Source organism: Myripristis murdjan, chromosome 20 (assembly GCF_902150065.1).
Source record: "Myripristis murdjan chromosome 20, fMyrMur1.1, whole genome shotgun sequence".
Lineage (NCBI taxonomy): Eukaryota > Metazoa > Chordata > Actinopteri > Holocentriformes > Holocentridae > Myripristis > Myripristis murdjan.
In genome coordinates, this window is record NC_043999.1 from 2,073,628 (window position 1) to 2,090,196 (window position 16,569).

At 42.3% G+C, this 16,569-nt stretch overlaps 1 protein-coding gene across 5 annotated transcripts in view; it reads left to right on the plus strand.

Annotated features, from left to right (window-relative positions):
- The first annotated feature begins 3,797 nt into the window (after positions 1–3,797).
- xylb (xylulokinase homolog (H. influenzae)) overlaps positions 3,798–16,569 on the plus strand; it is a 49,649-nt gene continuing 36,877 nt past the window's right edge. The window contains exons 1-7 of one of the 5 annotated variants that reach the window (XM_030078747.1): positions 3,798–3,915; positions 5,881–5,963; positions 6,814–6,883; positions 7,473–7,553; positions 8,989–9,075; positions 9,218–9,346; positions 10,142–10,207. In XM_030078747.1, the coding sequence (XP_029934607.1) occupies positions 3,862–3,915; positions 5,881–5,963; positions 6,814–6,883; positions 7,473–7,553; positions 8,989–9,075; positions 9,218–9,346; positions 10,142–10,207 (570 nt within the window). In that variant the 5' untranslated portion in view covers positions 3,798–3,861. The other 4 variants (XM_030078748.1, XM_030078749.1, XM_030078750.1 and 1 more) reach the window with 4 other exon arrangements.

Sequence of the window (16,569 nt, forward strand, 5' to 3'; positions counted from 1 at the left end):
ATTATACATCTTGCTTTGCTCTGTTCAAATCTCTCACTGTGTGCCTGGTCAGGCAGGCTGGAGAGACTGGCTCTATGAAAACTGATGCAACATCAAAACATCTGGATTAAATAATCCACACCAGTGGACCAGAGGCACACTTCAATCTCTGGTGAATTTCTGCAGCACTGGGCTCCTTGGCTCGTCTTTGTCACCTGTAATATTTCTGTAATATCTCTGTAATATAGCTAATGTAACTCAGTGACTGAGTTTGGCTTGTGTAGGTTGAAGCTGTTTGATCATTTAACAATGACAATTTGAAATTTCTTATTTTTTTTATTACAGAGGGCATATAAATTAAAATAATAATGTTAATGATACTTCAATAAAGTCCAGCCATATCCTCCACCTGTGCAGCTCACTACCTCACACACACACACACACACACACACACACACACACACACACACACACACACACACACATACCTACTGTATTATGCCAAGTGAGTGAGGAGCAGCAGCGCCACAGTGGTCAGTGGCGGTACTGCAGTCTGTTTTTCCCAGGAGCATGAAAATGTGTTGAATGGAGTCGCGGCAGGAAACTGCAGAAGGGCGGCGCCTCCGCAATTGATATAACCTCCTGCATGTTTAGGGCCCTATAAAATCAGTTTTACTTTTCCAAAAATTTTCCTGTCAATTTAGATTTCTTTGGCGACCTAAGTTTGGATAAATGGCTGAACGAGGAAGACAAGACTGAAGAGAAAAAGAAGAGATACGCGAGAGTGACAAGTGAAGAGCTGGATCAGCTGGAGAGGTCAGGAAATGAAGCCGGTCCGGCCCGGTCACCGTCTTGGGCCGTCAAATGTCCACAAGACTACCTGACAAACACCGGGCAAACAGCTGATTTCTCAGCTGTAAGGAAAGAAGAGCTGAACAAGATCATCCCTGAATTTTATGGAGCTTCAGTTTCTATAATAAAGAGAATGAAATGCCTCCGCGGACTCAGCACCACGGACAGTACCTGGAAGATTTTCCATGGCGATGTGCAGCTGTAACTTTGTTCTTGTTATTAATGTGTTAATGTTATCAGTTATTAATTAGCCTATTAATCATTATTATTATTATTATATTTGTTTAGTCTTTATGAGTTTCCTAGGCCAATGATTTAATTAATTTGTCAATTTGTTTGCATCTGTACATTGAAATGAACATTTAATAAATCAACACATCTGTGAAAGCTGTGGTCTTTATTTCAGAGGTAAATTGATAACAGCCTGAAAAGGTGATTCTATAACTCTGTTCAGCCTTAATGTGACTGCTTACTGTCCTTACTTTTGCTGCTTAGCCACATTAATCAGAGCTGACGTTAAATTGGAGTGACACACCCCCAGCTGAAATAAAACATCTGCCGGTGAGTTTATGAAAAGATAGATGTTTGTTCTGGAGCCAACACTGGAAAGCGGTAGCCTGTATTTAAATATAACTGTTCATATAAGTTGTTAATATAAGTTGGTTGTAGATAAAGATCAGCTGTGCTGCTGAGTCGCTGTCACGGCACCTGTTAGATTAAAAATGACTAAGTAGGATAGGCATGGAAGGGCGCAAGGGAGTAATTTTGCCTAGAGCGCCAACATAGGTAGGGCCGGCACTGACTATCAGTCCATGGAAATTTTTTTTTTTTTTTTTCCCAGCAGATATTCTAGTTACAACATGATTGAGCTAGCAAAGCAGTTTTGTGTTCCTATGTGAGGTATTTATTCAGTTTTGGGAAATCACGATGTCTAGAAAACATGATAAGCCCAAGTTGGCTGAAAAGGACTAGTTAACGTCAGATCTCGTGTATTTCCGCTGAAACAGAGAGAATACTAGCAAAAAACTTTGATATTTTGAGAGCGAAATTCCCACAGTATGAATACATTTTGATTATACATTTCATTTTGTTGGTAATACTTGTATAATCGCATTAAATATATATACTAAATATCCTTAAATATATGTTAAAAAAAATGACATCAATACAAGGTTCCTTAAAAATCTCTGTTTAGCCTGATAAAAATTCATGAAATTATAAATGGAAGTTCATAAACGGAATTTTATATTCAGTATTCAATTTCATCATCCTGTCGGTGGAGGTACTGCAGGGGGGTTGTGAAATTTTTGGCTGATTAGACCATTTTTAATCTATTTTTTACCCTTTTGCTCTTTGCAACAACATATCTTTGCAAAAGTGGATTTTCCTCACTCACCTACCTGAAAAATAAATACAGGTCAAGACTGCAGCCTGGGGCTGATATGAGCCTCTGCCTGACAGCCTCCATCCTTCCAAGGTGAGATAAGCTGTGTGCCACTCATCAGGGTCAGACATCTCACTGATGTGGGAGGATGTGTGCCATCCACAGATGGCTTTAGGATGTCCCGACTTATGTAAGTTTCAAATAAAAACATGAATCTCTTAATTATTTTAATAGTTCAATATTGTTTGCAATGTTATAGATATGTTTATTCATGGCAGTGTCACTAATAGGCCATCACTTATTTTTGTTTCCACTTTACCTTTAGCTGTCACTTTACCTTGCACGTTTCAAATAAAAACTTGCACAATGCACAATAACAAGGTACATTTATACATGTCACTAGGCCCAGTTTAATATAAAACACAATTTTCTACAATATATGTTGAAGGGACCGCCCTGCTCCATCACTCGATCAGTTTGGGGGGTCCTTGGCTTGAAAAACATTGAAGACCCCTGCTCTACAGTGAGAGCCTCCTCTACATGGCTGAAATGCACTGCTGCCCCCTGGTGGGCAGCACGGGGCACCACAGCCTCGAACCAGCCGGCCCCAGAAATGCTCCGTCCCTGTTGGTGTTGGACTGTGTGAGAGAGGGTGATCAGGTTTTTGTGTCATGGATGTGTTTGGTGTATCTGAAGATGAACTTTGAATATTGTTTGACTTGTATGATGCATTTGGTGATTATTTTGAGTATATGTTGTTACATGTGGTGATGTGTAAGCCAGCATCTATCTATCTGTCTGTCTGTCTGTCTGTCTGTCTGTCTGTCTGTCTGTCTGTCTGTCTGTCTGTCTGTCTATCATGATGGTTTTTAAAGTCAGTAATTTGACTTTCTGCTACATTTTAGATAAGATCCATTACAGAGAACAGATGATCAGCGACAGACTCTGGAACCTTTCACAATAAAAGCCCAGTCAGCAAAGATGAGTGGAGGAACCTGCTTCTACTTTGTTGCTTCTATTTTTTGTCATTTTCCAAATTTCACAATAAAAGCTACATCATGAGAAACTGCAGCGAGGACCGTTGAGATTTAACTGGCGAAAACGTTGGAATGATCTGTTTATTCCACATGTGTCAGCTGAGTCTACAGGGTCCTCACTTCAGTTGAGTGTAATGCCCCTTTAAAAGCATGCAGTGTGCAGCGTGTTCTCTCCTCCTTTTCTAACTGCATGGAAAAGATCCCAGCTAACACAGTTACTGTTTGGAAAAAGGAGCTCAGTCACTTTTACTGCCAGGACATTTGACATGAGACACTTTGGACTTTTACTGCAGGACATTTTTACTGCACTACTTCTACTTCTACTGCAGTCACATACCAGCAGAGGAACAGTACTTCTACTTCTACTGCAGTCACATACCAGCAGAGGAACAGTACTTCTACTTCTACTGCAGTCACATACCAGCAGAGGAACAGTACTTCTACTTCTACTGCAGTCAAAGTCCGCCCCCTCTCCTTCCTTCACCGGCTGAAAACAGTGTGTGTGTGTGTGTGTGTGTGTGTGTGTGTGTGTGTGTGTGTGTGTGTCTTTAAATAGTTAACCCTTGCCCGGCCGCGCAGCAGCCTCTCGGCTCCGCGCCTGTCTCCCTCATGGCCGCCGCACAGGAGCGTCTGTACCTGGGCTTCGACTTCAGCACGCAGCAGGTAAACAGCTCACCTGAGCAGCGCCACGCCGCGCGCACACCACCACGTACCGGACGCCGTGGACGGGGGCCACGTGCACGCGCAGTCCCGTTCGCGCAGATCCGGAAGAAACGGCAGTGAGTGTTGTGTTGTGTTCACATGAGATCAGGAGGAAAGTCGAGTATTCATTCACAGAACGTGGCAAAGCAATGCATTAACGAGACACTATTAAAGTAAACTTCTCCGTCCTGCGTTCCCTCGTGTTCCTTCAGTGTAAAAGTACCGCATTATTGTCGTTAAAACGTTCCTTCAGTGTAAAAGGACTGCACTATTCTCAGTAAACTGTTCCTTCAGTGTAAAAGTACCACGTTATTGTCATTAAAATACTCCTTCAGTGTAAAAGTACCGCATTATTGTCATCAAAATATTCCTTCAGTGTAAAAGTACTGCAGTGTTCTCAGTAAAGTCTTCCTTCAGTGTAAAAGTACTGCAGTATTATCAGTAAACTGTTCCTTCAATGTAAAAGTTCAGCAGTTTTTTCAGTGAAATACTTCTTCAGAGTAAAAGTACAGCAGTATTCTCAGCAAAATGTTCCTTCAGAGTAAAAGTACTGCAGTGTTCTCAGTAAAATGTAGTTCAGAGTGAAAAATAAAAGTTGTGGTTTGTTGTTTTTGAAAGAAATCAAGTGAAGTTGCCGGGAAAAAAGTTGATTAGCAAATTAGGAAAAAAAATACTGGCACATCAGTAAAGAATTAGCTTACATGTTGCATTTAAAAGACACAAACACAAGTTATATCACACTAAAAATAAAGAAATAAATAAGGAAAAAAGGAAAAAAAACAAGGTGCTAGGAGACCATACATTATAAAGTGATTTATTTAAAGGTCAGCTGGCTGGGTTTCCACTGTAGCAGCAGCACCTCTGATGGTCTGATGGAAAACCTTCTTCTGTAAAGTGGCTAGACAAATGTGAAGCAGGAAAAGTCTAAATGAGCTGAACCAGCAGAGTGAAGAGGCTCAGACAAGCTGCTGCTGCACGAGACTACATTTTTATTTTTTCTTCTTCTTTGTTTTTCTTGCTGGACTTTGTTCTCGTCTGCTCGGGTCGGAGGTCGTGAGCACTGACGGGACACACCGTGAAGAGCAGCTTCCTCAGCCCTTTTCCCAGTTCGTCTTTAGAGGGTCGCTTCATGTAAAATCAACCACCTGACCCCCTCAGATCAGCTGATTTTTCCCTATAATATCCTGTGCAGATTCAGTGACAGACACTCAGACAGACACAAAACCACTTCAATAAAAATCCTGAGAGTCTAAATCAGATCAGGAGGAGGAGTCAGGAGGTTGATCCTAAAATGAAAATTGGCACTTTGTCACCTTCTTCCAAAGCTCCTTATCTGTCAAAATGCACGCTTTATTTATCAAATGCCAAAATGTGCGCTAAATTTTTATTTTCTCATATTTTTACATCAAATAAGATCGTGCTGATCTGAGTTCAGGTCAGAACAGCAGAGCCCGGGAGCTTCACAGCAGCACGCCCTCCAAACCGACATGATCACAGAAACCTTCTTTTAGTCTTTTATGAACCCGTTACACCTCAAACAGATCAAGTCATGTTTCCCTGCAGCGGCTCAGAGTCTTCTCCATGTCTGACACTGAGGGGAATATTGTTTTATGGCTGCAGAATCACATCACATAGAAATGATCTACATGTCCTGTGCATCATTTTGAGACACATTTCCCTGGAATCCAGCAGCTCATGTTTGGCATCTCTGGAAACTTCAGGAGCTCAGTTAGAATTTAAAATAAAGTTCTGTGGGTTTGAATGAAGTTCGGCTGCAGGGCGATGATGATTTCGAGGGTTTGCAAAGGTCTCAGCTCTCGTGGCTCACATTTTAGCGAGAGTTGTGCAGCCGTCAGTTTGTCCCGCTGACGTCCGTCTGTCTGTCTGTCCGTCTGTCTGTCTGTCCGTCTGTCTGTCTGTCTGCAGCTGAAGGTGGCCGCCGTCGATGGAAACCTGAGCGTCGTCCACCAGAACAACGTGCAGTTTGACTCTGAGCTGCCTGAGTTCAGGTAACACAGCACAGCCAGGTGGCGCTGTGGTTACAGACCATAGTGGTAACCAGTATCAGTAACAATTAACAAAATCATCAAAATCACAAAGTGACCAAGTGTAAAGTCCTGCGGTGGTGTCTGAGGACTGTTAGGGGAAATGGGCAAAAGGAAACATATTCAGAGAAACAAAGTCTGAGATTAAATCTGTTGATTTATGTGAAAAAATTCAGAAAAGTAGTTTTTCCTTTCTTTTTTTTTTGGTTGGGAAGCTCATGGCTTCATGTGGTTCATCACATCACTTTGCTGCTTTTTTCACATCAATTTTTTACTTTAATTTTTTGCAAAATTGTGACATTATAATCTCAGAAACTTCAAGGGTTTTTTTAATCATAAATTTGCCACTTTAATTTCAGAGAATATCTAAGTTTTTTTCCTCATAAATCTATGACTTTAATCTGGGATATTCTGAGATTTTTTGTTGTTTGTTTCCTCAGAATATGTCAAATGAATCACAACATTATTATTTATTTATTTATTTATTTATTTTTTACCATATTGTTCAGCCCATGCAGTAGTATTTGTGGTAGTACTATTGAGTGTTAGGATGGTATCAGTATGTGTAGTATTTGTTATTTATCCTGATGCTTTGAAACATTTATTTATGGTCTTATTTTTCTTTTGCACTAATAACTTCTATTTATTTTACTGTCACTAACTCCATGCTTTTATTTTGCTAAGCGCTTCATAACGTTGTGTCAGAAGGTGCAGGATGAGTACAGCTGTTATTAGAAGTATTTGTGTGAGTAGTACTAGTCGTGTTAGCAGTAATACTGTGTGTGTGTGTGTGTGTGTGTGTGTGTGTGTGTAGAACTCAGGGCGGTGTTCACATTCATGCTGACAGGCTGACGGTCACTTCCCCCACCCTCATGTGGGTGAAGGTAGGACACACACACACACACACACACACACACACACACACACACACACACTCACTCACTCACACACACACTCTGGCTGGTCATGATGATGAAGGTGTTTTCTCTGCTGTGTTTACTCAGTAACTTTCCAGATTAGGGATTAACACAACAAATCAAACGACGACCTTTGTCCTTTGACGATGGTGATGAATATTCTGAGAAAAAAAATCTGAATTTTCGAGATTAAAGAGAAAAAAAACTCAGTTATTCATGAGAAAAAAACTCAAAAATCCAGATTATAAATATAAAATTGTGTGAAAGTGAAAAAAAAAACATCAAATTTAAGCAAAGTGAAGCCATGTGGTTTAAGAAAAACAATTTTTACAAGTTTTTTCCTGTAAATTTACCACTTTAATCTGGACATTTTGAGTTTTTTTTTTTTTTTTTCTCAGAATATTATCCCAGATTATCATCCCGCTGCCCGGATCCATGACTTTTCCCCCTGACATGCTGTCATAGACCTGAGAGGCTTAGATAGAAATAAACCCCTGGTTGGTGTGTGTGTGCGTGCGTGCGTGCGTGTGTGTGTGTGTGTGTGTGCATGCTCCAGGCTCTGGACCTGCTGTTGGACAAGATGAAGGGGGCGGGGTTTGACTTCTCCCGTGTCAGAGGCGTGTCGGGCAGCGGCCAGGTGAGCGACAAGCCCCTCCCACTCTGCACACACACCTTTATGCTTTTATTTATTTATTTTTATTGATATTGTATCAGCTCTCCCTGAAACCTGTCTGTGTTCATAATGTGACACATGATTTGACACAATGTCATACTTCTAACTTTTATACTTTTAAAGCAATGTCTCACACACACACACACACACACACACACACACACACACACACCCCTCTGCTGTGTCACATTACTTACTGTTCTACAGCCATAGAACTAGAACGGGTAGAACCAACATGAGACTTCGGTTCACAGACAGAAAATCGGGCTGGTCCCTGTCACCATGGCAACAGCCGCACACGTCCAGCTGAGGTCACGGCGTCGGCGGGGGAGTGTGTGTGACGCACGGCCGACGGCAACACGTTCTGCTCTCACCACAAAATAAACCAAAGCTCTGTGAATGTCGGCCGGTGGCGCCTGACTTGGATTCAAATTTTAAAAAATAAAAAAAAAATCTTGGTTTTGGGAGGAGTCGAGTGTCACCTGGCAGGTTGTTGAACTTTATTCAGAAACTTTATTAACAACGACGCAGCTGATCAGGACTAACGCCAGCCTCGAAAGAGCTTTATGATGTTATTTTGGCGCCGTGACAGACAGATCCACCCGCCTGCAGCCGCTGACGACGCCGCCGGGCAAAGTTTCAATACAGTTGTTCAAACAGACTCTTCCGCCCACGCCGTGACATCAGCAAACGCCACAGCTGTTACCATGGCAACGTGAACCACAGGGAGGGAGTTGTTGTTAACGGAAGGCCTGCAAAGGTGCATGCCACTTCTACCTGTTCTAGATCTATGACTTGGAACATTATTATTATTATTATTATTATTATTACATCAATTTATGACTTGGCAAATTGTGATGTTATAATCTCAGAAACTTCAAGGGTTTTTTTATCATAAATTTGCCACTTCAATTTCAGAGAATATCCAAGTTTTTTCCCTCATAAATCTATGACTTTAATCTGGGATATTCTGAGATTTTTTGTTGTTTTTTCCTCAGAATATATCAAATGAATCATAACATTATTATTATTATTATTTATAGTAGTAGAAATAATAATAATAATAATAATAATAATTATTATTATTATTATTATTATTATTATTATTATTTTTTATAACTATTATTATTATTTAATTATGTAATTATTTAATTATTGTTATTATTATTATTACTACAACAACTACTACTACTACTACTAATAATAATAATAATAATAATGATGATGATGATGATGATGATGGTGCAGAAAACAGAGTTTCACAGTGTGGGAGCAGAGTGTGGGCGTGCAGCCGTCACCTGCAGGACAGGTGGCGGCGTGGCGGCGGGACGTCCCGGAGCCAGGTGTGTGTTTACCTGTGGGCTGCTGAGTCAGCGTCTCTCTCTCTGCCCCCCTGCAGCAACATGGCAGCGTGTTCTGGAGGACAGGAGCTGCTCACACACTCACACAGCTGCAGCCAGACCGGAGCCTGCACCAGCAGCTGCAGGTGTGTGTGTGTGTGTGTGTGCATCCACATGTGCTCGTGCATGTGTATTTGTTTATGTGTGTTTGCACCTTTGTGGGCATTCATGTATTTCTGTGTGTGTACGTGCATGCGTGTGTGTGTGTGTGTGCGTGTGTGTGTGCAGGCCTGTTTCTCCGCAGCAGACTCTCCTGTGTGGATGGACTCCAGCAGCGCCCCTCAGTGTCGCGCCCTGCAGGCGGCGGCGGGCGGCGCGGCCAGGCTCGCCCAGCTGACCGGCTCCAGGGCATACGAGGTCAGAGGTCATCACACACAGAATGAATCTAAAACTCCACGTGAAAAAAATAAATAAAAACTAGACTTTAGACCAAAAAAAACAAAAAACAAAACAAAAAAAACGAACATCTGGAAAAATGTCAGTCATTTCAAACCTTTACAGTCACAACTTGGACTTACGGTGAACATCGATGTTTAACAGTTTCTGAATTCTGCTTATGAATTTTTTTTAAGAGGCGTTCAAGTGCTCATTAACTCATTAAAGTGCCACCATCTGATGTTTCCCATGAGCAGGTGAAGGCACCAGGTGGGAGGGGCAGGAAGGCCGTTTTGGATTAAGTTATTTACGGCCTCTTCTACAAATTTCCCAACACAGCTTTCAACAGCATGTGTGTGTTTATGATTTGTGAATGTCGAGCGGAGGAAGGCCGTGGCTGCTAAATAACATCTTCCTCTCTCTGAGTTGAGTCGAGTGTAGCTGTGATGTGCACGGCTGCTGGGCCACAGCCAGTATTCAGAATTAATCGAGGTGACGCTGGAGACACTGACAGATGACCAGCGCTAATTAAACAAAAGGCGGTAATATCGGCGTTATCAGTCATGATATAATGAAGAATTCCCCTCAGTGAATGCAGATTATCTGCATACATGAAGCCGTGTAGCAGGAGAACAGTTTTCTGTTTCATTTTTTAATATTTCTGGCATTTCACATTTTTCTTACTCTCAGAGTTCAGTTCAGCGCAAAGGCGTGGTTCAAGAGGAATGACTCTGTGTGTGTGTGTGTGTGTGTGTGTGTGTGTGTATGTGTGTGCAGCGTTTCACGGGAAACCAGATCGCCAAGCTGTTCCAGACCAGACCAGACCAGTACCACAACACTGAGGTGAGCTCTGACCTGTGACCTCTGACCCCAGACTGGGGCTCTAACACCGTGAGAAGCTGCATGAAAACATCACAGAACGTAGAATCAGATCGAGCAGAAGAGACACACAGCAGACACGTTTGTATGGAAGGAAAAAAAACTTGAAAACATAGCTTCGACAATAAAAAAAATGCCCATCTTAAGTCATAATTATGAGATAGTATCTCATAATTTCGATTTAGTATTTCATTTATGACTTAAGATGGGCATTTTTTTTATTATCTAGGCTATGTTTTCATCTTCCTTTTTTTTAGTGGCGGAAATGGGCTTCCATAGGTTTGACTTTTACCTGCCAGAGGAAAATAAAAGAACCTCCACTCCATGTCCACCTTTTATTTTTCTGACAGCAGCTTTGATAAACCGACCCAAACCCTGCTGCCTTCAACTTTACTGACTGACTATTCTACTGTATTTATCATCATTTATCAATATCACTAATTTATCAGTTCTTCATAGAAACCACTTGTTGTTTCTGATTACACGTAGTTGATAATAATTGGATGCATTTCAATTTAAAAATCAATTTCAATTCAGTTTTAATTTTATTTCAGTTTCAGTTTGTCTGGCTTTGGATTTGACAGCTGACTGAACAGCTGAGGCTGATTCTGATTGGTTGTTCTCCTGGTGACATCACTTCCCACAGAGCAGCTTGTTAAACAGTGGCAGAATGCCTCACTGATGTGTAGCGCCTTACGAGCGGCACCGGCGCTGTGAAATGTCTCCTGAAGGCTGATTTCTGCTCCGTGTTGCGGTCGTGGTTCTTGCGGTTGAAATGGTTCAAATAAGCAGACCTTTAATTTGAACATTTCTGCCATGTTTGTTTATCAGGAAAGTGACGAATCAGAAAACGTCCGTCCCTCTCTGGTCGTCACTGCAACCAGTCAGCATCCAAAACGACCTCCATGGCACTGTGCTGTGCTTTTTTTTCACTTTTGACCAGGGTCGCAAAGCGGTAGAAAATTCCTGGCAAATTTCCATAAACTTCCTGGGAACTCCCCATGGGACGTTATGCTGGGAAATTTGGGAGTTTTTTGTCATAAGCAGACATGCAACCAATACAAGTTTAAAAAAACACATTTTTGACTTGGATTTGTTTGTGAGTTGAACTTTAATCAACTATTTCATTGAACAACAGAAAAACATGAATGTTGAATAAAATAAACATGTTCCTATACAGTTTAGCTAGCCAGCACCATGATAGACAGCCTCTTATAGCTACTATACAAACACATTTTTATTTATTTTTGTGCTAGTTAAGCTTTAATACCAAAGATCAAATATATTTACCCCAGTAACAAAATCAAAACGTACTCTCCTGGATGTAGTCCGTGTGGCTTCAGTAGTCTTACTTCACTGTGCAGGATTCTGAAAAATCCTCTCCTAATCCTAAATATCTGTGCACATGATGGAGGAGCGCACAGTGCAGGGTGGAAATTCAACTGAATCTGCATTAAATCAGCTTGTTTTAAACAGGATTATGCAGCAACATGTTTTCTTCCAACTACACTGTGGTTTGCCCAGAGCTGGGTATCACACCTCCTGTATGGCTCCTTAAACGCCTCATGACTACAGATTATTGGACACACAGTTTCAATCATTTGTCATTTACCACAAATGCAGCTCACCTGCTGCTGTGAGAGCAGAGTCACAGGTGAAAAAAAATCCAAGATGTGAGTTGTGTTTTTTGGGCAAGTTTATAAAACAGCATCGATGGAAAAGCAGTAGTAAGGGTATTTTATCAGATATTTGACCAATCTGCCAACTAAATCGTTACCAAGAAATTTCTTCACCAATGTGTTTCTAAAGGTGTGTAATAACATGTACTAAAAGGTTGAAATTCAACTCCTGGGGGAAACCTCATAAAAAACTGCTTAAAGTTGGGGTACTGATAACCGATTTTTCAAAAATTCTAAAGTGCTTAAATTGGACATAAGTAACTTTTAAGGGGTCAAACTAGGGGTTTTTCATGATGATGCTGAGTTGATTGCTAGCATTTATTTTTCACCAAGACCACTCCCTGGTGGGAACCCCCCCCCCCCCCCCCCAGCGTGTTATGGCCAACAACAGCCCAACCTGTAGGAAATCGAAAGGCTATAAGTTTTTGCTAATTTCACTTTTAACATATAATCCATATTGAACTTTCAGAAACTACAACAGTATTTGAGATTTTTCAACCATAAACAGGAGTAAGACACAAATTTAGCCGTTTAGCTCCATAGAGCCCCATTCATTCTGCACTCGCCCGCCATCACCCCCAGTGGAATTACGGTGGAACTGCAACCAAGTTCGATACAATGGGGGTTAATGGAGAGTGGCAAGGCTCGTCGTAGACGGGCTCAGGTACTACTCTGGGTGCAATTTGATACAACATGTTCTCATGAAAGGCAGCGGCTGGGCTGATCAAACCAGAGACTCTACCTCCAACAGAGGGTGCAGCTGCACAGCATTCTCTCCATGCCTACCTACAAACCCAGGACTGGATCCTTCTACAGAGCATGTCCCTGGACCCCAGTGACTATGGATGAACATTAGGGGCTCTAGGGCCCTATCTTGCGCCACCCTCTACCCGTTGCCACTACCCGCTATCCGTGAATTGCACACTTAACAGCTTCCACTATTCCTAAACGGTATCTTGCTACACGCTATACATTATGCCGACTCCGTTATTTTCACCTGGAGCTGTGCCCGTGGGCGTGTTTTATACGCTTTCCCTACAATTGCTATCTTGAGCATACACTTCAGGGAAAGCGGACAGCGGGTTTTCGAAACCACCCGCTATCCCATTTGGGCTTTTACAGGAGCGCACCCAGGCGGCTTCAATACGCGTCCACTTGAACACATGTGGACGTGCACATGCGACTCCACCTCCCGAATAAAAAGCCACCTTGCTTTAGCCTCAGTTGAACCCCTGAGAAAATGGCAGAGATAGTACTAAATCGCGACCTGCCTCTCTCCATCGCGGGTTTAGGATTTAGGATTTAGGATAGCGCAGCCTTCTCTTAAAGGCAATGGCACCTGGCACACTGATTGGTTTAACTGGCGTAACGCCCAAACCACGCCTATGCATAATATAGTGGGTAGCGCAGGTGTTTTACAGATAACGGCAGGTGCGCAAGATAGCAACTTTTGAGGGGGAACACCTCTTACGCAATGCTAAATCCCCAAATAATGGGTTTAGGGACTCTGGCGCAAGATAGGGCCCCTAGTTTCCCGGTGCGGCACAGGGTGGCGCAGTGAGGCGAACCCCCAGCAGAGCTAGTTTCAAGCAGCGCAACCCGAGGAACGCTCAGTTTGGTAGTTTGGCAGTCCGAGGTGTGCTGAGATGAGAGTAGTGTTGCAGCAGCGGGAGGTGTTGACAGATTCAGCTTGGCGTGGTGACAGTTTCATGCCAAAAGGCTTTGCCAAGGTGCGCTCAAAGCTCGCAATCTGAAACCAGGTCTACTTTCAGCGCAGCCGGCGTAGTGGAACTTTGGCAGACCAGCACGCAGTGTGCACATGTCACCAAAACCTTACAGGCAGGTGTCCAGAATGTCAGGCACATTAACAATGCAATAAATACCGTCGAAATCCACTATTCAATACTACTGTCTCAATTAGCACATACATTTATTTCCATATCGACTGTCCCGTCCAGGGTTGAGTACCGAAACACGGTGCCAATAGGGCACTGGTTCTGACGTAAATGGTAGTAATGAGACCAAATAAGAACAAAAATTTTGGTGCCTCATTTCAGTGCCGCCCTCTGGTGTTCCGGCATGAACTTGCGGTTGTTGAACGTGATGTCAGCGCCGCTACTCAGCACACTTGTTGATCAGAACTGATAGTGAGAGGATCAATAAAGACGCTGAAGGCAAAACGCTCCAAGGTTTGGCTACATTTCACGTCTAAGGAGGATGCAGACTCTGCATGCAACAGATGCCTTAAAGCAACGTCATGCAAGGGAGGTAACACGTCGAATTTAATGAAACATCTGGAGACACATGGAGTTTATTTAAAAGCTGAACAATGCACCGTGTTTGATAATCTACGTCAGCGGTCCCCAACCACCAGTCCACGGACCAGTACCGGGCCACAAGACATTCCCGACCGGGCCGTGCAGCCCGACTGTAAACCCCCCCACCCTGCGGTTGCGCACAAATGGCATGAGTTTATTATTACCATATGTTACTTGTATTTATATTGTTTAAATTTTTAAGTTAATATTGTGTTCAATTTGGCCCTGGAAATAAAAGGGTATTGTTTTTTGACAAAGTGTGCGCGTTTTTGTTTTTTTTTAAGTACCGGTTCAAGAAACGTTTAACCACCGGAACCGTTTAAAAAATACCGAGTAGACACCGGTATCAGATATAACCCAACCGATACCCAACCCTAGTCCCGTCACAACTGATGTCAGATCAAAGGAGATTGACACCTTTTGGCATGCGTAATGGAAACCCAACCTGATCACCTGTCAGTCAAACAATGTGTCCAGTACGGTGATGTCTTTTTTCCAGTCATGGTGTCTGGAGCTGCTAATGTTAACTACCCAGTTCCTCTTCCACATATATAAATATTCCTCACAAATCGAAAATGTAAAAGGCATCAGTTCCTTGCCAGATGCTGGGTGTTTAGAACAGCAAATGTAAAAGTTTTCATGAACCGGATTTTGTTTTAATCTCTAGTGTGTTGTTGCATCAGTATGTGATGGAGACGAAAGTTGCAAAACAAACATGTATTTAAATGAAGGTGGCGAGGATTATCCTTTGAGGTAAAAACATTCATTAAAAATGGGGGCTTCACAGTTAAATTTATATTTGCTTGTAAAAATCAATAACTTTAACAGACGGTGACAGAGCTGGAAAAAGATGTGAGGCAGCTAGGTAATGGAAAGACGGGAATGAGGAAGACGAATGTAAGGATAGATGGATGGATGGATGGATGGATGGATGGATAGATGGATGGCAGCTCCAGCATCATTCCAGCAGCCAAGACTGGCCTCACTGTCCTGAGTGTGTGTTGCGGCTGCTCTCTTCCTCCATGTCAATTGTGTAAACGTTCATTATGTCTTCGCGCAGCGCATTTTAAAGGCGAGGACAGGGGCTCATTTGATTGGTTTAAAGTGAATCGGCTGTGTCAACCCCACTCCACGCCTTCTCTCCTCCCTTCCGCCGGTAGGAGGGACGGCAGAGTACTTGCGCCACGGCGCACGGCGTGCCAAACTTGCAAAATCCACCTGGCCACACCCAGTTGGTGAAGCGCAGGTGCGCTGTGCCCCCGCCTCGCCAGGTCTGCGAAACTAGAGCCCTAGGTGTTCATGGTTATGAGCCAGTTCCAACACTAGACCCCATGGCTCCTGAGGAGCTACTCCAGTTCACAAGCTGCAATTGTAATGGAGATTGCAGCTGCAAGTAATGTCAATCTCATTTTATTCTGTTTTTAGGGTGACTCTGTAACATCTGTCCAGGGACTACAGATGAAAAATAGCCTCTTGGCTAACTCTGGCGCATTTACAGTAATGTTAATTAATGTGCACTGTCCCTGTCAAACAAACAAACAAACAAACAAACAAACAAACAAATAAATAAATAAGAAGAATAGTGTCAAGTGCATCTCAGCATGTGGAGTTTGTAAAGGTATTACATGCAAGAATGTTATTCATGATGGTGTTGAAGAAGACTCAAACACTGACTCCTGAAGCATTTGACATGGTGGATCAGTATTTGTTCTGAGTATTATGCAACTAATTGAAATAAATGCAACTTTATATGTAGGCTAAATGCAAAAGTGGGCGTGGCAGTTTTTCCACTAAAAAGTGGTTGTAGTGAAAAATAAATGCTAGCAATCAACTCAGAATCATGAAAAACCCCTATTTTGTCCCCTCAAAAGTTACTTAAGTCCAATTTAAGCACTTCAGAATTTTTGAAAAATCGGTTATCGGTACCCCGACTTTGATCAGGTTTTTTCGGGGTTTCCCCCAGGAGTTGAATTTCAACCTTTTAATACATGTTATTACACACCTTTATGAACACACTGATAAAGAAATTTCTTGGTAACGATTTAGTTGGCAGATTTTTATATGTTTCCCTTACTACAGTGGAGGGAAAAGCAAGGCGAGCTGGGCCAAGTCCAACAGAAACACGAAAAATAAGGGGCAAAATTAAGTAGAATTAAAATGGTGAAATAAGTAAAGGTGGACTGGATTAAGGCCAAAGTATGTTTTCAAATATTTTCAACAGACAATCAGTGTCACTCTGTGGGAAACACTGTAGATGTTGTTATTTTTTTTTGCAGATCGTCTTGAATATCATCGCCACAAATTACCCAGATACAGGGAGTGACTCTGA